General features: G+C 40.3%; 1 protein-coding gene across 3 annotated transcripts in view; it reads right to left on the minus strand.

Annotated features, from left to right (window-relative positions):
* Positions 1 to 1,850: 1,850 nt before the first annotated feature.
* The window catches only part of rdgA (retinal degeneration A), a 42,034-nt gene continuing 19,563 nt past the window's right edge, over positions 1,851 to 24,321 (minus strand). Inside the window, exons 2-12 of one of the 3 annotated variants that reach the window (XM_034339486.2) lie at positions 20,383 to 22,730; positions 16,143 to 16,284; positions 8,198 to 8,862; positions 7,099 to 7,493; positions 6,628 to 7,010; positions 6,195 to 6,507; positions 5,078 to 5,255; positions 4,385 to 4,714; positions 3,867 to 4,139; positions 3,493 to 3,656; positions 1,851 to 3,282 (exon numbers count right to left, since the gene is read on the minus strand). In XM_034339486.2, the coding sequence (XP_034195377.1) occupies positions 3,233 to 3,282; positions 3,493 to 3,656; positions 3,867 to 4,139; positions 4,385 to 4,714; positions 5,078 to 5,255; positions 6,195 to 6,507; positions 6,628 to 7,010; positions 7,099 to 7,493; positions 8,198 to 8,862; positions 16,143 to 16,284; positions 20,383 to 21,470 (3,981 nt within the window). In that variant the 5' untranslated portion in view covers positions 21,471 to 22,730 and the 3' untranslated portion in view covers positions 1,851 to 3,232. Of the gene's footprint in view, positions 3,283 to 3,492; positions 3,657 to 3,866; positions 4,140 to 4,384; positions 4,741 to 5,077; positions 5,256 to 6,194; positions 6,508 to 6,627; positions 7,011 to 7,098; positions 7,494 to 8,197; positions 8,863 to 16,142; positions 16,285 to 20,382; positions 24,316 to 24,321 lie in introns of those variants that run through there. The other 2 variants (XM_076690455.1, XM_034339487.2) reach the window with 2 other exon arrangements.

Below are 24,321 nucleotides of genomic sequence, written 5' to 3' on the forward strand. Positions count from 1 at the left end.
GCATCGTGAATTATCTACATATAAAAAATAATCAGAACAACGTATATCTTACGCTCGAAGGCATTTTCTAGAATTCACCATCGTTATTAAATACTCTATGAATATGAATACGCTTAATTTAACTTGATACACGCGATTTACTCGCCCACTAAAACTCCCTTCTATCCTTTTTCTACTCGATTCTTAAAAATATCAGTTTAATTTACAAGAGGAGAGGACACGCGGGAACAAGCGTTGCGAAACTTCTTTCCTCGTACACGCGTCTCGAATTCGAGAGTTTAAGTAAAACATTTCTTCCCTTAATTCCTTCGAACAAGAAAAAATACTTGAGGTTGTTTAATAACATATCGAGAAATAGACACACACGAGATACTTCGAAACGGCAGACTCGTCGCTTGTATTTTTTAACCCTCGCAAGGGGGTGGTAGTTTTCTTTCTAAAATAATTCTAAAACCAATAAAGCGAGAGCTTAAGCCGTCCTTTTATTATAGATGAAGAAATACAAATACTTTCATCTGGAAAAAAAATCGCAGACAAGTATAATAATGATCGATGAAATGGCTTCTGACAGTGCCGGGCACTGCTTGTGTGTCACAGAAATGAAAATAATTTAATATCAATCAGAGACGTTTAAAAAATAAATAATTACCGAAGACACCATCCTCTTTCCAAGGGTTAATAAAATTTCGAAACCGTCACTGGAATATTTACACTAATATATAAAATCGAGTCGAGTGCTTGCTTAATTACTCGTATATAATTTATGTTCGCGCGTGTCCAACGAGGACAATTTATTTCTCTCGTAGACGTTCTACAGGTATATCATCGTGACTCAGTTGTTTCTTTTTTTCTGTTTTTTCTCATTTTTTCAGAACGAACTTCCTGTCCGCAGGACGAACAACGCTCGAAGGATACTATTATACATACTTTATGCAATATAATACGACAGTAAAATTAGAGTAGTCTAAGTAATAGTACAATGATAATAATAATCATAATAATAAGAGACGATAGACCGTCGTTTAAGAGCTAATTGGTGTTCGTACGTTGATCCCCTTTTTCATTTTGGTACCGAGTTATGATAATTCCCTTCTCTCCGATTGTTTTTAGTCTTTCATCAACACATTCTCCCTCCCTTTATTTTCGATATCTGTTTTTCCTTTTCAATTCTTCATCTCTATCGAATTAACACTTGCACATTTCCCCATAAGTCATAAGACGCTTTTACTATTTTAGAAAAAAATATTAAAACGATCCAAGCTCCCCAAATGACACGTTTCAGGATCTTGGGGTTTCAAGATTTTGGTTTTAGGAGGAACCCAGGAAGACCCAGGAAGAGATTGTGGAAAAGCTAACTTAGAACCTTTGTATTCATTTGATATAATGTCTCGACTGTTTAAAGCTAAAACAATTGTCTCATGACTTATGAAGGAGAGTATACATTGTTGCTTGATTCGAAATTTCATTTGAAAATTTATGACGAGCTCTGCGAGGGATCAGTGAGAAGCAATGAATCTTAATTTGGCAAACAGCGCCTTTGATCTTAGGTCACGTTTTCATCGTAGCAACGAATACGAAACAGTTGGATTTGAATTTATTAGATGTCTCAGAGATTCTCGGCAACCGTTTCGTACGCAAAGAATAATTTTCAGTTGAAACGTTTTAACGGCTAAAGGGTTAATGGGATACCAAAAGAGAGCAATAAAATTCCATTAGCACTTACGTGTTCAACTCACCGTGAAAACGCGACCCAAGCTTCCTTATACTTGCCCATCGATTGGCACGATTCTCCTTGATGCCCTGATTCTATCTACCTATCACACAATTGAAAAATCTGTGAAGTAATTAAGAATATATTTTTCAATTAATTGCATCGCGCTGATCCCACTCGACAGGCATCGAAACTTTGTTCAACGAACGTACAAACGTCCTTGGAACACTCGTTTGATAATATCTTTTTTTTTTCAATGATTCAACGATTTCGTTTGTTTAAATTTAAATTTTACACTGCGTGTATCGAAGCAGCGATAAAATGTTTGACGAACGTTCACGGACAAGAAAAACAGTATCGCGAGGAAACTTTTGTATCGTAAGGACAATAAATATGTATCAGTATTAACGTACGTAGAAAATATATGTATATATATATATACGTATGTATATTAACGCGACACTTATACAAAAAAGATATGTGTTATCCGATACGATGAGGTATCCCTAGAACAAGCGAAGAGAAAAATTCAACACGGGAGGGAGGAATAAAGACTTTTGAAATACCGAACAGAGTCGGATAGAATTTTCCTTCCTAATCGATCAAATTTACCTAACAATCGATCGATCACGAGCAAACGTATTGAATACGGTGTAACAACGCAACTCGATCGAATCAACGATCCCAGCAATCTTTTTCTCTTTCAATAAAATTCTGTCCAACTCTGAACACTACTATCGCTAATTTCGCGTTCTTAACCGATTGCGAAGAAAAATGTAAAAATCGTTCTACTAAGAACAATGCTAATTGTAAATCGATAAGGATATATTATTATAATATGTATACGATGTATATGTTCGTCGAAGTGGTAGCTAGAAATGGAACGTAGAAAAATATAAAATAAAAATCATACAAACAAATACCGTGAAGATTAGTCTTTACGATTACAGCGATTAATATCCGATTATCATTCACCTTTGATCCTAGTCTCTCACTAATTCGGTTACGGGTTTTTTCTTCTCAATTCCACACCCTTAAACTCCCAATGGATGAGCAAAAAGTGTTTTTATCACCGATTCCCCATACTGTTCAACGACATATCTCCTTTCTGTTTTCATCGTCGATTAAAACAAGGCTCGACAGATAGAACGCCTTGTTGCATTTACGAGATACGATTGAAAAAAAAAAATCAGTATACATATACGTGTTTACAGGCTCGTGGTTCGATCGAGAACACCTAATTCTATACGAAGTACGTGTGATACCGTATTAATTATCTCTATGTAGAATGCGTGATATTAATTTACAAGGTTGGTTGACAGTGATCTCGGTTCGCTCAACGAGGAAAATTGAAAAGTATCCGGTGTCACCTTCAACTGTCGAAGAAAGAATATCGATTTATCACGTGCAACTTACGCTAGATCGCCGCAGAAAAGAAAGATCGTCGTCGATGATGATCGTTGAACCTAGATCGATGGTCTATGCAGGGTCGGCTCAGGCTCTACCGATTACGGCCGTAGGTCAAAGGGCGTTCTCCATTTCTTCCGTTGTCAGCTGGAACTGCTCTTGACCTACATCATCGAACGGTGTCGATTTAACGATCGTAAAGGCGTGACAATAGCGAGAGTGGATATTCATTTTGACAGGCAGATATTCAAAAAATAAAAAGAAAAGAAAAATACGCGGAGCTGTGTTCTAATGATGTCTGGGATATTATTGTATATTGTTTGTCAATCTTCAACGGGAACGTGTTTTTCAGAGAACAAAAGGATTAAACTCACTGTATAAATATGCTGCGAGTTCACGATCCTCCGCTTGCAGAGCAAGATCGCGAGGTGTGTTACCTTGTCGATCCTTGATAGTTAAATTAGCACCGCCGGCTACTAGCATGCAGCAAACGGAACGACGTTTATATTGAGCCGCTTTGTGTAAAGCGGTTTGACCTCTGTAATGAAAAAACAAGCTCCTCTTTCTTATTCGATTTCCATTCGCCTGCCAATAATGAACTGTCCGTTCGATCGAGGCTAAATTCCATCGTAATTTCAATCACTTTCATTATTACCCAATTAATTTATGAGCTACTCGAGGATCTCGATTTGAAATCTAATTTCTTTTTTGTTCTTTGCTTTTCTTCATTTCTATTATTAAAACTTACTTGTCGTTGTCGATCATGTTCAAAATGCTCGATGGTGCGCAAGCGATGAGATATCTGACAATATCCTTGTGACCATATCTCGAGGCCAGGTGAAGAGCAGTTTGTCCAGTGGCGTCGATGCACATAAGGGAATATCCCCTCTCATGGAGTTCCTTTAGAGCCTGGATATTGCCGAGCTTTGCAGTTTTCAAAATACCGTCGCTGGTTTTCTCCAGTAATCTCGTGTTAAAGGTGTGGACCTCAGAACTCAAACCGAAAAGTCTATCCCGTGGACTGGAACAAATAAACGTTCATTCATTCGCGTTACATCTTGCCCTGAAAACAGTTGTCTTTTTTATTTATATAACATTCACTACGAGTTAACCAATACAATTATAATGATTGATAATCGTATTTTCAATCACGTAATAATGATCGTAATGATCCTTATAATTTCTAGCCGTTTTAGTTCTTCGAACAAGATCCCTGATTACACGAAGTACTTGAGAACTAATTTTGAAAATATGTATACAGCTCACCTAATGAATGTTGGTGGTGCCTGATGTTGCGACTGAGCGACAGTCGTCACAGAGATCGATTTGGAGGAACCGCTTTCCTTTACAGCGTCCCTCGATACTTTTCCTTCGTTAGCCTTTTCCTCTTTCTTCGTGTTCTGCGGTTCGTCGCGTGCCATGTTTTTCTTCATTGATCCCTGACACTTGGCGGTGTCTTGAGTCTCGGCTTGCGTCTTCGTATCCTCAGCCGGTTTCTCAGCCGTTTCGCTCTCTGGTACCGGTGATGGTTGCGCCTTCGATTCGCTTTTAGGCTGCTCTTGTGTCATGGCTGCATTTGATTTTGGCCGTTCTTCGCTATATTACACGTTCTTTCTATTAATCTAATGATACGATTCCATTACCATTACGTTATCATGGACACACAGACGAATGTGTGAGCTGAGGATATGAAGAACGTTGGATCAAGGTGTTCTTATCGCCTGCATACAATTACCAGTCATAATTTTGTAACTGTTGCATTTGTTATTTAAAAACAGATATGGTTAATCGCAATTTCAAACAAACGGATGAGTTTTTACAGACTACATGTTAAAATTAACTCTTCTTTATTTAAGAACGTATGGTTAAGGTGTTTGAAAGGATTCAGGTTGTAGATTTACAATGAAACTACGTACAAACAAACAAACAAAATTTGATAATTCAGCGTGTAAAGAATACCTCGGAGAGGGATGAGCAGTTTCAGGTTCCTGGCTGGCAGATACCTTTCCCTCAGGTTCGGTTGACTGATTATTCGCACTCTCTTCGAGAACGTAGACTACCTCGACAGCAACATCGGTCACGTAATGCAACTGTTCTTGAGCCCTGTCGATCCTGAAGAACCGTTCCGCGGTACACGCTGAAAAAGAGATTTAATTCCTAATCCAAAGGATTGAGGAAGAATCGCCACAACCCTTATACCATTAGATAGCACATGTATTATTAAAGCCATATATTTTATAGAAAATTGTACGAGGGCAATCCAGAAAGTAAGTTCAGTTAAGCAATTAAACAAAAGGAAACCATTATTAGAAAAACACTTTTATTGCGTAATGAAGTACAATGCCTAGGTTATTTTTCAATATAGTTGCCACCATTGTTGAAGCATTTATCATACCACAGCTCCGATCTAGCACTAATTGTAAATGACTATCATCTTTTCCAGCACCTTAAATCGTTTCTTTCTGGCAAGCAGTTCACGGTAGACGACGAGGTGAAAAATGCTGCCACCATATGATTGGCATCGCCGGCGGCATCTTATTAACGACGAGGGCATACAAAAGCTCATACTGCGCAATAATAATGTAGTATCGTAGGTTTAGAGAACGTTAGCTCTCTCAGGAGGACAGGAAAAGGGTCATGAAAGTGAAAGCGTTGACGGACAGAAGACAGACCCAACGACTAGGCGATCGGCCGATGCGTCGGGGGTGTTTTTCTAGGAGCGTGGTGGGAGGGAAAGGGCCAGCGAGGGTTTTCTTCCTGGCGAAAAGCGACAGATTGGAATGGGAGTCGAGAAGTGTCGTTGAGAGTCGAGAGAGAAAAGAGTTGCGTTGAAAATAATATTATCATCTGTGTATCCTTAGTTCTAATAAATCACATTTTTAATATCAAACACTACAATAAATGCTTCAACAATGGTGGCAACTATGCTGAAAGATAATCTAAGCATTGTACTTCATTATGCAATAAAAGTGTTTTTCTAATAATGGTCTCTTTTTGTTTAATTGCTTAACGGAACTTACTTTCTGGAGTGACCTCGTATATAAGTTTTCCAAGTGAAGAGCGACGAAATACTTACAGTCAAGGAAGCAACAAGTGTCCATATTATGATCTTTCGCCAGGATCGTCCTCAAGGATTCGAGGTCCGTGGTGGCATCGAGATCGAGTGGATCAGCGATCCACGTCGACGCGGCGTTCTTCAACATGTCTTTATCGTGATGATACTTCTCGTAATCCGACATCTTTATTTTCATTACAGGCAAGTTTAATCTATCCAGTTTCACGTCCTGCGGCGGCTTGCTAGCGTTCCTCCTTTTTGCCAGCATCGTTGCTTTGTTTAATAATTTCATATTTATAATAGATGGCAACAATCGGCAAGCCTCTCCGTCAACCTGAAACAAAAATAATTTCTCCATGGTTAATATTTAGAAATTTTTCTAATTTTAATTCTGATCTTCGCGCTTCAAAATGCTAATGATTCTTATTTTTTTTTTTTTTTAAGAGTTAATTACCTGCATTGGAATGGTTTTCGTAGTAACCAGTTTAGCTGTGCTACATTGAGCAATACAGGTACCATGACCCCCTGCTTGAAGAAGCGGAAGTTGGTACGTCGTCAAACCAACGACCTCTATTATCCCATCCTCGGTCGATGGTTCCTTGGTTCCACTAGCAGCGCCCCAAGGATGTGTCCCACCACCGTACGAGGCGATGTTCAGAAATACAATGGCATGGACGCGATGTTCCTTCAATTTTGGCGTCACATCCTGGCCATCGCATTCCAACGTGACGAATTCCGAGAGGTCCTTCCATTTTCGCAAGACCAGATCCTTGCCACCCATCTGACCGTAGTACATCTTGTTTCGTAATCGCGAGTTGAATTTTTCTGGATGCGCCTCTGCGATTACATTTTAATCACCTTTAAGCTATTGCTTTATTTCTTCTTGCACGCATTACAGGTAAGCTACTCGAGGACAGTTACTAACCTCGAGCCTCGTGAAACTCAAGAGCGATGTGAGCATCTACTCCAAGGGAATAGTAATTATTAACGACGTTCAGAGGTAGATTCTCTTTGCCCTTGCCGTTATCGTCGTCGCCCTGGGCATCCGGATTTCTTTCGACTATCAGTTCCCACCTATCCAATAACGTGGTGTCACTCTCACCGATGTTAGTTAAGATTTTCCCGATTGGCTCGTCCGTGTAACCACCGCCCCAACCTAACGCCCTTGCCAGATCGTTTCCGGTTCCAAGAGGGAGTACTCCGACGGCCGGTGGAGGAGATGCACCGATCTGATCTAGGATCGATAGCACCCAACCAACTGTACCGTCACCACCACACGCGAGAACTCGTAGATTAGGAACTTTTTTGAACAATTCTAGCCTAGAAAATTGAGGAAAGGGGAATAAAAGTTTGTAAAATATTAGATTTGTGCAAAGAACGTGTTAAGATTATATTCTTAGGAAATTACGAAAATTATGAGCTTTTTAAAGAGGGAAGCTAATTAACTGGTTCACTGCAGAAATATATTTGAGGACATTAATTGGGAAACGGGTGTAAAGGACTTTTATCGTTTGTACGCAATCATAGTTGGACTGAATGAGCGTTGTTTACGACGTTGTGAATGCAATGAAGTGAAATGCACCAACTTTCTCCTAAACTTCTCGAGGAAGTTTCGATAATACCATAGCGACAACTTTTGTTCGAAAACGTTCGCCCTTATTCAGCTATTTCCTGGCTACGAGCCAGACTCGTGGAACTTTGATTAAACCTCTTGTTCATTTATCATATTTTCCAATATCCTGCCATCCTTTTCGTCTAATCCATTCGACCAATTCATTTTCATCTCGATTTCCATTCAATTAACCTAATTCCTTACCCAAACCCGGAGTGTTAAATTTAAAGGTGCCGCTCGCGATGTTCTTTAACACTCGAACGGCGATGCTTGGATCCATATGGACCCAAGTGATGAATAATAATTTTCTTGTAATGAAAGCAAATTTTTTACACCGAGCATCGAGTCTACAGTGACGAAAGTAAAAATGATTCTAAACAAATCTATGAATAGAGGAGATAACAAAACTCACCCCATTTTGGGTCCACCCTGCGTCAGATCGAACACCTGTCTAGGATTCAACAGCCACTGGAATTTCTGCAACAATTTGGCACCCTGATTTCCTCCAGATTTCGGGTTAATGAAAACCAGCACCGGTTTCACGGATGCCGTAGGTATAGGCTTGACCACCCACAATTTCCCTTGATCCTGATCCTTCTCTTTATCTTTTTCCTTCGATTTCTTTCTGGATCCGGTGCTTCCTCCACCGCCAGATTTCTTTTTTCTCGGCGATTTCCTGAGACTGCTCTTGAAACTACCTTTCCTGGGCAACTTGACGATCCAAGAGGGTGGAACGATGATGGAAGAATGGGCACCAAGTTCACAATTTTCACCGATTTTCTGCACGTTGAAGCACGCTTCCTTGTTGTGGTAGGCACGTTTGCACCAACTGCAATTCACCGCGACGATCTCCTTCGAGGTGAAGCTCAGCTTCGATTGGAAAGACTTGCCGCAGTTCCCGCATTTCCCTTTTTGGGAACGACGGTGGACCCAGTGGTGTTGAGTGTTCGGTTGCTCGCGATACTGCCGGACACCCACGTCCCGGAAGCTCGATTTACACGCGAAATTCAAACTCGTCGCGCACACCGTGTGAGCCACCACACGACATGCCGCACATTTCATCCGGGCCCCGTGTTTCTGAAAATTCGTATATTTTCTGATTTGAAAAAGAGAAAATCTTTAACGAAGAACAAACCGTGTGTACGCTTGCAAAGTTTCACAAGAAAAATTCATGGTGTATCTTTCTAAGTTTACGTCGGTGCTCGGGGAAAAAAAGTGAAAAAGAAATGCAATCCCCCTTGAAACTACCCCGATCCTCGTGTTAATCACTTTTTCTATCTTTCTGAGGCTTTGCCGCATCGGTTCGTTTAAGCGAAAGAACTGGAACATTAGCTCGACGAGGTTCTCATTAGCAAGCAAAAACGCTTCGTTTTAAGTCTCTCAGCGATATTTCTTGGTCGTCATTTTTGCGATAATGCACCCTGTAAACCTTCGGCTCGTTTAAGTTCCCCGATTACATACGGGTTACGCGATTATTGGATTTTAATGGTGCAAACTTCTCCGATAGCCCTGGTTTATCGCATATCTAGCAACAAAGAAACAGCTCCGCGTTGCATTATGCATTATGTATTTAACGTTAAGATAAATTTAGGAACGGGAACGATGCCGGCAAATACACGCACCGTGTCTAAATTTATTCAATCGTACGAACACTTGTATCGTTCTTCGTCTCTTTGCCAACATCCACCTGTCATTATTTATTTATCGAACAGCTGTGCACGTAGCGGTGTGAAATAATGTAGCCAACAGGAGATTAACGTTTAAATAAGCCCGGTGTACAAGGTCGATTTGTGAAAACAAAAACAAATATTTATGCTAAGGTTTCAATTTCTGACCCGACAACGTTATCCACTCGGCTCTCGGTTAATTATTTCAAACTAAGGAAATGAAAATGTTGTTAACTGAATCGTAGTTGCACAGAGAGTAAACCGACATTTCGAGTGACACATATAGGACAATATTAACTGCGACGGATGAGCAATATCGTAAGGGAAAAGCTTTTTTGGAGAGCAGCAGAAACGATGAAGAAGAGGTTCGACGAGGGTCTGTCGACCAGCCTTGACCCTCTACAAGCCGCTCTAGCTCTCTACTCGACCGCGTTTCCACTGAAATCGTCACAATTTTACAGCGCAACTTGCTGCACGGTTGATGCAGCCATCGCCACGGCAGGGTACTAGTTTCTTCAACCTCGCCTGACCGTTCGTCAAAAACGAATACCGATGAAGTTTTTAAATTGTTTGAAACACGATTAACAAGATTGGAATCGCGGTTTCCAAAGCACACTTGCATAGCAAAGGATTAACTGGAGGATGAATAAGAGTGCAATTTTTCAAGTGAGTTTTCAAGGAAACCAAATGGGTATTACTTTGCAAATTTACCCATCGCGAAAATGCGCGACGCTACGTCGCGTCGATCAATCATCTTAATAGCGTCGACCAGCGACTTCCGGAGCGGAGGATCGAGCTTCTTCGAGCAACGGTCGAGAGAAAAGAAAAGGATGCAGCGGAAAACTTAAATGGAAAACTCAACGGATGAACGGTTACCGATTTATCAAAGTCCGAGGTTACCGATGGAATCAATCTTCGTTATGGTACATGGGATTGCTCTCGACGCGGCTAAAAACAGGTAGTCGTCCGAGTCGTTGACGAGCCGTGAGATTTATTTATCTTAGCGGGATTACGCTTTCGTTTCCGGCACGCCGCCCAAATACTGCAGTTAATAAACGAAACTTCCGTTTGGACGTTTCTCGTTTGATTGAGAGATCTATAAATCGTGGGAGTAGTTTTGTGAAATTCTACTGTTAACAGGTAATCCTTCCGTTGTGAAAGGATGGTATTGTCTATAAAACAAAAGTGTCAGGATACTTTTGAAATAGAGAGATCTAGTTCAATGGCGTTGAATATCGCAGCTTTCCACAAATTTTAGAAAATTCTTTCATGTCGAACCGATGTAAATAGTTCATGCTTTCAATTTTTTTCATTTCCTGCATCTATACGTTCCCATAAGCGTTTAATTGAATTAATCGTAAGTTTTTCCATCGAGCTGACACGATCGACGGAAACATTCGCGAAACCGATACGATTGATCTTGTTTTTTTTTTCAACGTTCACTCTGAGAATTTTTCTGCGTCAGAGTTTCCCTTTGAGAGCGACTAGAAGCGTGTAGTGCTATCTGCGTGATTAGATTCGCTGTGTTTTCTGAATCAATACGACGGAAGAGAGAAAATTTTCGTTCGAAACGATGCAACTGATGCAATTTTTCGAATTCGGTTTTACAAAACTTCGTATTTCGATATTTCATTCAAAGCTACATTCGTTCCATTCGATTACTCCTCAATGTGTTAATTATTATTTACAATATTCTCGATATCCTCAATAATCCATATTACCTTTCAGGATACTAGTCATCGATGGTTTACGGTGTTCAACAAAAGTTAATCTACTTCGACTTATGCACGTTTTATGACATTTCATAAAATATAAAATTATTCTAATGTTATATTTTGCTACTTATAATGGCAATGCGAAATATATTTAGTTATTGAGTTAAACGGCACGTGTTGAACCTTCAATTTCAGAATGCACCATCGTATAAACTGAGTAGCGATTGCTTGTAACCAAATCTCGTTAAAGGAAAAACAAACATGTTGTATCAATATCCGTATTGCTGCCAGTGAAATAAAATTCAACAGAGAAATTTGAAAATTAAAAAACATATTGTTACTGCATAACTGTTCTCCAGCGATTAAAAAAAAAAGCATCGATACATTCGTATACAATGAATTGATTGAAAGAAGAAACTCGTGAAAAATTTGAAACAATACATAGATCGTATTTAGAAAAAGGGAAAAGCTTGTTTGTCAAAAGTTTGTTTGAAAAAAAGAATTCTATTTTATTGTCTCGCTGAGATATCGCATCTATTTCGTCAACGAATATTAAATCCTCGCCGAGAGCGCAGAACAAACTGCAATAAGGTTTAATTTTATGATAGCGGACTCTTATAAAAGCAACCCGTATCTGGTCGAAAGAGAAGGTAATGAAAGACACGAAGGAAGGCAATAACATTTGCCTTTACGAGTGCTGACGGAAGTTTATAAAATTGCCGAGAGAAGAGTGAAAACGTAAACGGGGCAGGGAAATAAGAGAAACGAGCGATATCGCAAACTTGTATATTTGAAGGATGTACAAGAAAAAAAAAAGGAAGGAACTCGTTGCAGGGAATTTCATTGAGCGAATATTCAACTATTTCTCGGTTGAAATGTCACGGGATATGCTTCGATTTCGAATCATTTCATAGTGGAGGAACATCTTCCACCACATGAAAATCGACACAAATTTAATTTCACGGAATTGCGATGAAATTGCACCCTCGGGACGTTCGCGTTTTATGCAAATTGAGATTTATCCCTTAAACGCGTCGTTTTTCACATACTTTCCACTTGCCGCTTCACGAAATCAATAGATCCTCTGTAATTAAAAATTCTGTTTATAACAAACATTACCAATTTTCAAATTAAGAAAATAAATCGACTTTAAATTAACAACCGACACGTAAGGTTCGCGTAAAAATAGTTAAATCTAGGTAAAACGTATTAACGTTCCTGTTTTAGCTGACCTCAACAATTTTTCATCCCTTCGTGCACGTCGAATTGGTACAATAAAAAAAAAAAAAAAAAAAAAATAAAATAAAATAAAAAAAAAGAATAAAAAACGGAGAATTTTCGCGAAACGAACACGTTGCTGTTATTTCTCGTCAATACCTCGAAAATCACATCGAACACGATGCAGGTAACACGTAAAATTACTGGTGGCCAGTGGCAAGCTTTGATGCAATTTCTAATTTAGTATCATGCAAACTAGCTGCAAAAATATTTACCGTGCCGGACACGCTGCCACAGGGAAAATTACCACCCCCTACCCTGCACGTTACTCAGCTTCATCGCAATAGCCTGTAATCGAGGCATGCCCGATAATTTTCTTTTTATACCCGGACAAAGTGTTTCCGTAGATTGCCAATTTCCGTTATTAACACACACGCACACATGTACATACGGAAGCTATATCGCCGCCTGTAACTTTACCAGTTTCATTATGGTGCTGCAGTCCAGATTCCCTGTGATTTCAAAGTTAAACGAACGCGTTTATCGCGAAACGTGAAATAAACGCGAGCGAGTGAAAAAAAGTGATTAGTTATAAGGGAAATATATTGGAAAAGAGAAACATCAAAAGGTTTGTTCTGATTGCACAAGGAAAGCATAAAAATTTTAGTACTGATGAATATTCTACGAAAAACAATTAAGTCTCCAATTTCCATAAAAATATTTTCACAAGTTTCAAAGAAACTTCTAAAATAACGTGTTTGCAATTCTATATACGACCACTTAAGGGTTGAATGTTTATTTTTGTTCACAGTATGGACGTAAAAATAGATATGGCGTGTATATTCTGAGAAATCAATTAATATACTATAATTGGGCCGGTATACCGTGTAAAATCAATGAATCGCATTATATTAATGAGTTACTGCGTTTCATTGAAGACGAGTCGAGAAACTTTAAAACAACTCCAATTAAGCAAAAACATTGGGCGAATAAAATTTCTTGAGTTACAAATTGTGATTTTATTGTTTTTAACATTGATTGTGTTTACGTAACACAGTCGTAATTATTTCATAGTTGAATGTTCATTAAAAATGAGTCGCTTGGGAAAACTCATCATTCCTAATTGAACAGATCCAACTTTCGTTCAAAAGGAAAAAAGTGAGTTAATAAAGCTATCTTCTGGGAACGATCGCTTAGAATTTTTCTAATTAGATATCCGCCTATACACATAACGTTTCTTCTAGATCCTGGATTAGATATTTCAGACGCGAACGACTTAATTATCGAGCGTTAATTAATCTTCTACTATAAAACCTAAGCAATTTTCCTTTATAGCGTGATTAAGAGTAAAATGTAGCTGAAAATTTCAAATTGCAATTTATTTTTAATACGTTCATGACATTTTTACGACCGAATTTTTTTACTTTTCACTCGTAACCTTTGAACTATTACAAAATCAATACTGAACACGTTGTTTATGAAAAGTAATTTGCAATTTATTTATGATACCCTCTGGTTTCCCTTACGACCAAATTCTCTATATTTCATCCGTAACCTTCGAACCACCATGAATCAATACCGAATGTATCAAAGAAATATTCCATTCTTCTGAAATGTAATGGATCTAAAGGAAAAAATAATTCTATGAAGAACCATAAGATGACAAAACGAATGATCCACCTTACAGCAATAAGGATGCTCGTAAAAGAGGCAAGAAATCGTATAACGAAATAAACGTGGCTCTCGTGAAAGCATAATCCTCACCGCTGTTTCAGGTTCAGTCAATTTTTCATCGGCTTTCGAAAGTTCCATCAGCCATTTACAATTTTTCAAAATAGCCATTTTAAGAAGATGAACGATGCATGGGATGAAACGTATTCCCTGGTGAACTGTTGCTCAAAAATATCGCGGATCCGGCTGATAATAAAAGATGCACGTTGTCGGGCGACGTGCCGCGAAAAAGTATTTTCAGACTGGCACAGTTATAGAAGTCTCCTTCTTCTTCGTTCAGCTATTCATCGCTACTTTCATAGACACCATTTTTCATGCCGAGAGACGTTGCGTTTTTATTCGCTCTTCGAACGGTCGTACCTTTGAGAAACACGCTTCACGGATCCGTACTTACCGACCATTTTCTTTCACGCTTTTATTTCCCTCGTTTTTTTTTACGATTATTGGTAGCTCGCTACGTTGGTACATTCTTTAACTAGCTATTCATTCTTTTTTTACAACGCCGTGCAGACAATAAAAGGGAGACTCGAAAAATTCGAGGGATGAAACAACATAATTGATATTTATGATTAATTATAGTTTTTCTTTGCTTTTATTATTGTTGAATCATCTATATAGAATATAAGAGAGAGAGAGAGAAATATTTATCAAGGGGCGGATTTTAATTTCAACACTAAATATCATGCAACATTGCAAGGTTGAAAGTTAAAATATCTTCTAAGGTGATAATTTTATCTGAAAAACATCCTAATATCTTTTCTGTAGCAAACGAGAAGCTTCACTGAATAATGCATAAGGTATTCTTCGAGTTCGTTTATCATCCTACTAAACTGAATCAGACACCCTCTCTCCGTAAGGTAAAAAGTAGTTGTCTGAAAATCTGAAAATTTCAAAATCCTTTCAGTTTTTATTTACAGTGAAAACGAGGAGCTGACAGAATGATAATTAACAGAAATAAACGAAGAATACGAAGAAAACAGGGAGCATACCTACATAATTAACAACAGTTAACATCTGGTTCTGAATTAAAGAGTAATTAAAAATTCACCAAACGCGAAGCAATCGAAATGGAAAGATGGTTACGAAAATAAAGTCTTATAGAGTATCCGACGTTCTCTGGTAGACCGCTAAAAATAGAATGTCGCAAAAGTAATTAAAAACCGTTTTAACACCTTCTTGCGACCGTGTTTCCAGGCAGCTGCGAACAAATTGGCGAAAATGGGATGTCGTTTTGAACGTGCTGGAAGAATGTGAAAGAGACTCGACCAAACATTTTCTGTTTCTCGTTTCTCCCTCAATTTTTATTTCGTTCCTATCGAACTTAATCGTTCTTCACGATACGTTCGACAAAACGCGAAACAGAGAAACAATTAACGAGGATGCTGTTGTTTCCAATACGAACCGAAACGAGCACGGTACCGCAATGGTCGACGAATTTAGATGGCAGTAGAAGGTAATTATTTACTCGTTACCGAACCGATGATTATTTAACGGATTAACGTGAAAACGATTAACGTAATATTTGATCAATCCAACGGGAATGATTTAACGTGTCCCGTGAAATTCTATTTCTGATACAATTGCAACAGATTATATTCCTACCCTTTCGCTGTGCTCGTATAAATGGGCCGATATGATGGATCGCCTGATACCGTGTTCTCTGTTATTATCAAACTTCATCCGTTCTGTTTTTAATGCTTTCCTTTCATTGCTTTTCTTCATCGATTAAGATATAATGCTCTTTTGAAGAAGAAAAATGTTTGAGAGTTTCGACGAATAAAAGGAGAATCGAACGTTGATTTCAATAACCACCCCGTTGGAAGATGATAAGAAATTGAAAAATACAGATAATGGAGGTTCCTTTGAAATCGAAAAGTAATTTCAAATGTGACTGTTCGATTTAACATTTTCCATTATAACGTGGAGGGATGTTTTCTTATTTACTTGCTTACAAACTAAAAATTTATAAATTTATAAAATTGTTATTGAATATAATCGAAAGATAAAAGAAAAAGAAAAAACTTACCGAGCAGTCGTTGACGTAACAAAAATCACCAGAAGCCGAGGTTGGTACCCAAAGATGTTCCCCATTTAGTGCACCAGGACCCCAATCGGGAGTTGATCGGGGTTCACGGTGGCCGCCACTCGTTCCACCCTCTTCTCTCCCTCTGAAACCACAAGACACTCGATTACAGGCTGACACTTCGATATCCGGCCTGTGCTTGTTGCAGTTGACGTTAATTCCTCTACAGAAATTCCATTAAGACGGGGACAATGCACGTCACTGGGACACAGAAGCGAGTATCTTCCGAACTTGTTTGCCTTCTAATTTGATCGTTCACAAAATAGAAAACGTAATCTGAACGGGGATAATGTCAATTCTAAGAGGAATTAAAATGCTGTATAAACGATTCAATAGTAATTGTTAGCTAACATCGATACATTTAAGCGTCTTCATCATTCGTTTCATTTATTATACACATGCAGCATAAAATATGTAAAATAAAATAATTTTAAGCAGCTTCACGTGTTAACTGTTATCGATATTAATAATTTTATAAAGATTACTCTCAAAGAGTTAAAAATTATGAAAAACTATACCGCAATAGTTTGAATTGTTGACTTTCGGCTGGTAAATGTTTTTTAAGTCATAGTGTTGGAGCATCGAGATTAATCGAAAACCATTTTCGCCTGCATCCAACGATGTGGCGAGCAAAGAAGGAGTTAATATTATCTTATGTGAATTCTCGCGGGAACGGAGTCTGGTGAAAAATTCAAGGATGTTTTAAATTTCAAAAAAGCAGTCGGAGTATAATGGGCGGTGCAGCGTGCAACATTAATGACGACAGTCACTCGTCTGAACCTCGTGTCCCTTTGGAGGACTATATAAAAATTTTATTCATTCTACCCAGTTACATTCTACCCTGGTTTCCGCATAATTAGTTCGCGAAAATTACCGAATACCTGGGCCAATCGCGGGATAGAGAATATACGTATCTATTACGTATAGATAATTAAAAGCCAAAATGAAAATTTACTAATCGTGGTAACATTTGCAAATTGCAATAATTACAAAATAATAGCGTGCCTATATAATTATCGTAGCCGAGTACACAATAGCCTGTTATCTCGCTGTCACATTGAAAGGATTAATTTCAATTTGTGCCAGTTTGCTTTGCCAATCGATCGATATCTTTTGTGCTGTTCAATAATGAATCGTTTGAAAGACAGAATAAGATACAGGTGAAAGAAAAAAAGCACGTGTGCTTATACCGACGGATAAATTTTAAATAATAACGAGACTCGACTGGCATGGTACGCGCTATGTAGAATTAGTTCCTTAATAATGAACGGTCTGCGATCATTAAAGATTCACGAGCGTCCTCTCGAGGATACGAGACCATAATGCCGAGTTTGAAAATTTCATTTACCAATTGGACCGTATTTGGTCCGTCGGTCTACGGCCCTTTCGAGACCACTCAATATTCAAACGACCATCTACCCTGTTATCGGAATTTCTTCTATTTATCAAATCTGTCGTCGAATTGAACCACTGATCGAATCCTTAACAACGAGAAGTTCATTCAAGTTTCTCGCCACTTTGATCGTCGGACGAAAAACACTTCAAACTTTCAATAATTGTTTATATTTTAGCAAATTGAAATGGTAAAATAATATCAGAATATATTGATTTCAAAGTAGAATCGTTGTATCGCATTACCATACTTTCATTGTTAATTACAGTTGTTCGACTAACTCGTTCACAGAATTGAACGGCCATACTCTTTGCGAATTCGATTAACGTGCATGCTAATTGGAATCACGATAGCTGAACCGATTTAACGAGTTTTCATTACCCCTTCGTGAATCAATCCGAATGCATTTATAAATTCACAGGGAAAAGTAGAACAATTGTTCTTACGATATTCCAATAACTTATCTCGTTGGATCTCTTGTAGGTGTAAAAAAAAGTAAATCAGATGTATCGATTAAACGATAAAGTCACCAACGGCAGTCTCCAATTACAAGGACGTATTTCTTCTTTTTTTTTTTTCTACCCCTACAAAATACCACTTTCAAGTCACGACGAACGGAATGAAACGCGCTCGTATCGCATTCTCCGTTAATTCCTGACGTTCGTAATTCGATTGCGAGATCGTTCGTTATCCGAGAAGCTGAACAGAAATAGCTCAATCGAGGCCGTGAAACTGCGACTGCATTTTCTCTCAGCCGATGAAAATTTTCACGTTCGACGGGTTTCAATTGCCGCTTGCCTATTTCGCTCCTTCACGATCAATCGGTCACCCCTAACAAGCGAACGATTTTTCACCGGTGAAATTTTTATTCCTACTGCTCGAAGATTGAACGAGCAAATAGTTTAATCCTTTCATTACGAAGAATTACATTTATCTGACTGAACATTCTTCTAAACTTTCAAAAGATCAAGACCGAACGATATTTAAACCGTCCTAATTGAAACAGGAGGTTTAGTTAATATTCTCGTTGCAAGATGAATTGCGTAACGCGTACAGAAGACAGCTAAAAGAAGAAGAAGAAGAAGAAGAAGAAGAAGAAGCGACTACTTTACTTTTGAAAAATTGTACTTCTTCCCATTTACCGACTTCAACGACCATGGTAATAAAAATCTCGTTATCCGACTTCTTCGTATCAGCGAAGAGGAACTTCAGTTTTAGATGATCAACGTTTCGAGTATCTCTGCGCCGCTACGTTTCAATTAAACTCGTTAGATTTCTAATAAACTTGCGAACAAAAGACTAGAAAAACCGCAGACGAAGAAAATTTCAAAAGAGAAATACAATTTTTGTCTGAAAATTGTAATAAATGATTTTGGAAAGGACTTCAAAAAACAATGTCCAGACAGAAATTGAATTTCTCGTGTTATTCTTGTGGCAAGAAAGGGAACAGAAGTTAGTAATTTTAATAAACTCCTCTCTCCCTTGAATCATTGACGTCTTAATCTGCCCGAAATAGAAAAGGCTGACCGTTCCCGGCGCACAAAAGACACGTTATCACCTCGTAATCGCAGATGCGGCAAAATGAAATTGACTTTAATGAAATTCCGACTTTAATCGAAACTATTCATCGTCGGACATCGACTAGCCCTCGGACGATTTCATAAAAATTTTAGTTTGCTTCGACCATGTCTCTTATCTGCTTTCTGTATAATTAGTCCGCGGAAATTGTTGGGTATGTAGGTCAAACGCGAGACAGGAAAAGGGAACGCGAAATGACGTACATACATAGGCTTATGCCGTTCTGCGCTTATCGTATGCGGCTATCCGTTTCGTATCGAAATCATTGAACGTCGAACATCAGAAAGATTTCAGATAGAAACTATGTTTCTCGAGTGGTCGAATAATTTGTTAAATGGATCATTTTATAAATTGGAAAATGATTATCTTTAAATTGTTATATACATGTATCGTTATTCCAATAAAAGAAATATATACGATCACGGTACTTTGTTTCGCTTAAGGATCCTTCGGTTTGATTCCACCAGGTATTTCCCCTGAAATTCGAAGAAGCGAGTTTTAGGGTGAAACGAAAATATCAAGGTGGAATATTTCGATGTACGTTCTTTGCAAACAATGATGTTCGATTCGTTGGGAGTTCGAGTATCTTTTAAAAAACATATTCCTGACGAGGGTAGAACGTTCTCCAAGGCCCTTTATAATAGATATATCTGGAAAAAATGTCGTCGTTATATCTCAGCACTCACCCTCTGCGAGTTCCACCGAAATTCTAAAAATGGAATCTACCATTGAAACCATCCCATTGGTTCTCATAAAATTAATCATATCTAAAGACAAACGTGCAATAATAAGCCTCTATCTCGTTGGAGTTAGCAAGTCGAATCCGACGATACTTAAAAATTATTCATTAATTTTCGAGCAACACTCAACAACAACAACTATTATAAATTGTATCGTATCAAATGACCAATTTCGCAACATGGAAACTTAATTGAAATTTAAATTTCAAATTGGTATGCAACAAGTGATGCTTCTATCGTCATCAAATCACGAATCTAAGTTTGAAAATTGATCATTCGATACGGTACGACTTAATATAAAAAATCGAAAAGACAGCACAAAGAAAACAAACATCGATGAAAGAAGGAGCAAGAAAGATTCTTCTTGACCAGAGTAGAATAGAAACGAGATAGAGAATCGCGACGAACAACCATTCAGAAAATTCAAAATATTCAGAACAAGAGACTTGCTCCATTCACCAGACGTACCCACCCTCTTGGAGGTCGAGCCTCGGTGCCAGGAAGTAGAGCCGTGTACCTCGTCTGCGCGTCTGTAGGCAGAACGATATCGACGCTCTTCGATCGTATATTCTGTTGAGGAACGGCCAATGTATCCGCATCTCCTCCGTTTCCGTTCTTGTTATTAAAGCAAGAGTCCACGGAAGCGGCACGATCCCGTTTCAACTCGGGAACAGTTAGAAATATATCTCTGACGACGATCTTGGACTTGTTGGTTTCGACGTTAGCCACCTCCTCGTCGTCTTCATCGTCCTCGAGTTTCTCTTCGTCCTCGGTCGAGCTAACCACCGTTGGTAGGTCGATGGGGTAAGAAGTAAGCGCCTCTTGACGAGCGAGTTTCGGCGAGGCGAGCGATCTTCTGCGTTGTCTTTCCGGGAATAATTCACCTCTCACCGCACTGGTGTCCGTATCGTCTCGCGCAACCTCGGGAACGATCTCTGGCACCACAGGGGACACAACTTCCGGTACCGTGTCCGTGACATCGGCGCCTTTCTCGGTGAACGTGGTCAAAGTGACCCTGATCTCGGGGCTACCTTCGCTTCTGTCGATCAACTCGGAGTCCTCGTCGTCGGAGGTGTCCTCGCCTTCGTCCACCTCTTCGTCTTCCCTCGAGGAAGGCTCATCCTCATCTCGGCTCGAATAGAGATTCTTATACTCTTCAACGCAGGCACAGTGATAGCAGCCCGATACTTGGATCGTCGGCGTCTCCGGGCGTCGAATGCTGCCCAGAGATTGCTGACTGGAAGACGAGCCGTAACTTCTCTCGCAGACGTCGAAACTCTTGGATCGTTGTCCGCTTTGCAACTGCGGCACTCTGAGCGTCGAGGCTCGTCTTCCTCGCGAGGAATCCTGCGACTTTGCCGGCGAACAAGAGGACGACGAGGATGAGGTGGTCCTGGTTGATCTAGCGTCTCTGATATCGTCCTGTCTTTTAGCCTCCAATTGGATCTCGTCGAAGGAAGCCGACCTGACTTGCTTCGGTACCTCCAGGCTAGACTGCGACTTCATTTCCGCTCCCGTCGGGGTGCGAGACCTCTTGAAGGTCGAGCGCAATCTCTGCATTCTCACTTGGCAGCTATCTGCTGAATATCGTCTCGTTTCTACCGAACGACCGATCGTACCTCGACGTCCACTTCTGTAATCCCCTTCCGGCCAGCTCTTCCTCTTCCTCTTCCTCGTCCGTTTCAACGCTACTGCTCGAACCACGATCCTCTCTTTTCTGAACGATCGTCGTCTCGCTGGCGGGCTTGATCACCTCGGTGTACCTCGGCGAGGAGGAAGCCGACTCGAGCTGCCCGCGACCGCACCCTTCCGCCACCTTCCACTTAGCTGCCGGTCTGCAGCCCATCATAAGTGACCTCGACGTTCGTTCTCAGCTTGTACACCTTCGATTTGTCCAGATTATTCTGCTTCGGTAATCGAGCTCGTCGCGGGAACTGACAGGTCGCCGGTTGCCCTTCGGTGAACGGTTATTTCGTGCTTCCTCCTACGATTACTCAACACTTCGAGCAGATGGTTTTGACTACGCTTCGTCGTTGCTTCTGTCGATGATTGTTAAATACTGGACATGTCGTTGATTGTCTAATACTGGAAGATTACTTGGATACTTTCAAACACTGTTCAACCGTTACAAGGAACGATAGTTTTTCAATAAAGTCACTGTTAATTGCTCGCGAGGATGACCTCCTCTGTCCTTTAGTCCCTTTTAATTACCTTCGTCGTTGTTTTACATTGTTTCGAACATACGAGATTACTCGACATCACTATAACATTGATCCCACGATGCATCGTCGACTAATTAATGTCCATAGCGTTCGAGACAAGGCCTTGTGTAATCCCTGTAGAACCGAGGCGATCATCTATTCGCTAAAATTACATTCCGATCCAGGACGCATCCGACGCCACGTGGAAACTATGTCCTCGATCCAGCAGCGTTTGCAATTTAAGCTCCTTTCCCTATGCGACGGAATTTTCTCATCACCGCGTTCAATGATCACACTATCTCAAATTAAACGCACCACCCTCGACGCGAGAAAAGGTGAACTTTATTCAAGGATGTCCCTTTTCGCTTCAAGGATGTAATCCCATCCTACTTCCTCGTGACTCGTGTATAGAAACATAGAAGGAAGGACATCTTTCTTTTAATTTTTTTTTTTCAATCTAGATAGTTCTGATTTCTTTGAATATTTTGATGGAAAATACTTTGGAATATTGAAATGGTTCGTCTCCAAATCCTTTAAAGACGAGCAGTCATCTCCGTCTTGAAACGTCTCGTAGAAATTGGCAGGATGTAACACGGTTCGTTTCCCTCCAATCCTCCGCCTTAAATCATCGAGCGTGTTAATCGCGACGTATTTCCTTCGACGACCAATATTCGTAGGCTGATAAACCCGTAGAATGGAGCAGATAGCGGAGCGGATTAATCTCCCATACGGGGATGAACATCGAACACGTGGATCGCCTCGTTATAACCTGTTCTCTCCGAAGCTTCGATGATATAATTCAAACGAATCAGACTCAGCTAAGTTAATTGGGTCATCCTTGGATCTCTATAAGTCCTAATATCGCCAACACTCAATTTCGAAGACGATTAAAACGCCTACGTTCTCGCAACGACGTTAGTTCGAAAGTGCGAACAGTGTCGCTTTAATGTTCTCTTTAAAAAGCTTCGGAAGAAGTGGAACAAGAAGTAAGAGAAGTTTGTTCCAAGTGTTCGGGGGTTGATGGACCGACGGCGAGCAGCGTGTTGCTCAACGACGCGCGAACCATAGTCGAAGGTCAAACGTCGCCGTTCGCCAGAACACCGTCGACGACCTCCACGAACCTCGACGCACGTGAGATCGTCAAACACCTTTCACGAAAGCTTTTTTTTTTTTACCTCGCTTTCTATCCATTCGCCACTGTCTCACTCGCTGCTCGTTGAGGCACTCTCCTCTCGAGCGACTAGCAGCATCGATCGCCAGCCTTTCCAGTCCCGTAACTTAATTTCTGAGCGACGTTCGGATAATCCGCTCGATTGAAACTTCTCGTGAAATTCCGTGCCGCGTGCACGAGGATCGCCTTCCGGAGGACGCTGCCATTAGGTGATTTCCATTTCACCTGCCTCCAGTTACCTCTCCGTTTACCACCTCGCTGATTCTCCCTTTTCTCTCTCTCTCTCTCTCTATCTCTATCTATCTCTCTCTCCTCTCACTTGTCGAACGTTAAACGATCACGATCTTCTACTGTCACTCGAATCGGCGGAATGAACCATGTATTCGCACGCCAGACTCGTTTTCACGCTTCAAGTCTGGCGCGAGTCCACGATCAGCTTCCACCTCGCTACGTAAACATCGCGGCTCGATGTGCAAATTTTCTTTGCGATGAAAAAAATGAAAGGATCCACGCGGATCGAGGTGCACGCGACTCGGCAGCAGCCGTTGCGTTTATCCGCTGCTGATGGAAAAGGTTGGCGAATGCCGTAGGTTTGAAGCGCAACAGGAAGAACGGTGAGGAACAGAGAAGGAACGAGATTACGCGTACGTGCCGTGACAAGGGGTAGACTGTTCGGACTAGTGACCAGGGCTCGGCAGTGGCGGATGCCACGAGAGGTAAAGGTGGGGGTCTCGTCTCCCTCTAACCCTTGCTTCACCCTCTTGCTCGCGCCCTCTTAGCCGTCGTCGGTCAGACATGCGCCCTCCGACCAATTTCACTGTGTGCACCTTTACACCAACATACGCGAATAAGGAACACCGAGTGATGCCACCGACGACGAATTGGAGATTGCGCTACATGACCGACTACCGTCGGGGAAATGTGTGTGACGCAGGAAGGGCAGACACGTGTAGAACCTCCTCTTCTTCTTCTTCTTCTTCTTTTCTCCTTCGCTCTCTCCGGGATTATCTCAGTCAAAATTTAATTCTTAACTCTTACA

Source organism: Osmia lignaria, chromosome 10 (assembly GCF_051020975.1).
Source record: "Osmia lignaria lignaria isolate PbOS001 chromosome 10, iyOsmLign1, whole genome shotgun sequence".
NCBI lineage: Eukaryota > Metazoa > Arthropoda > Insecta > Hymenoptera > Megachilidae > Osmia > Osmia lignaria.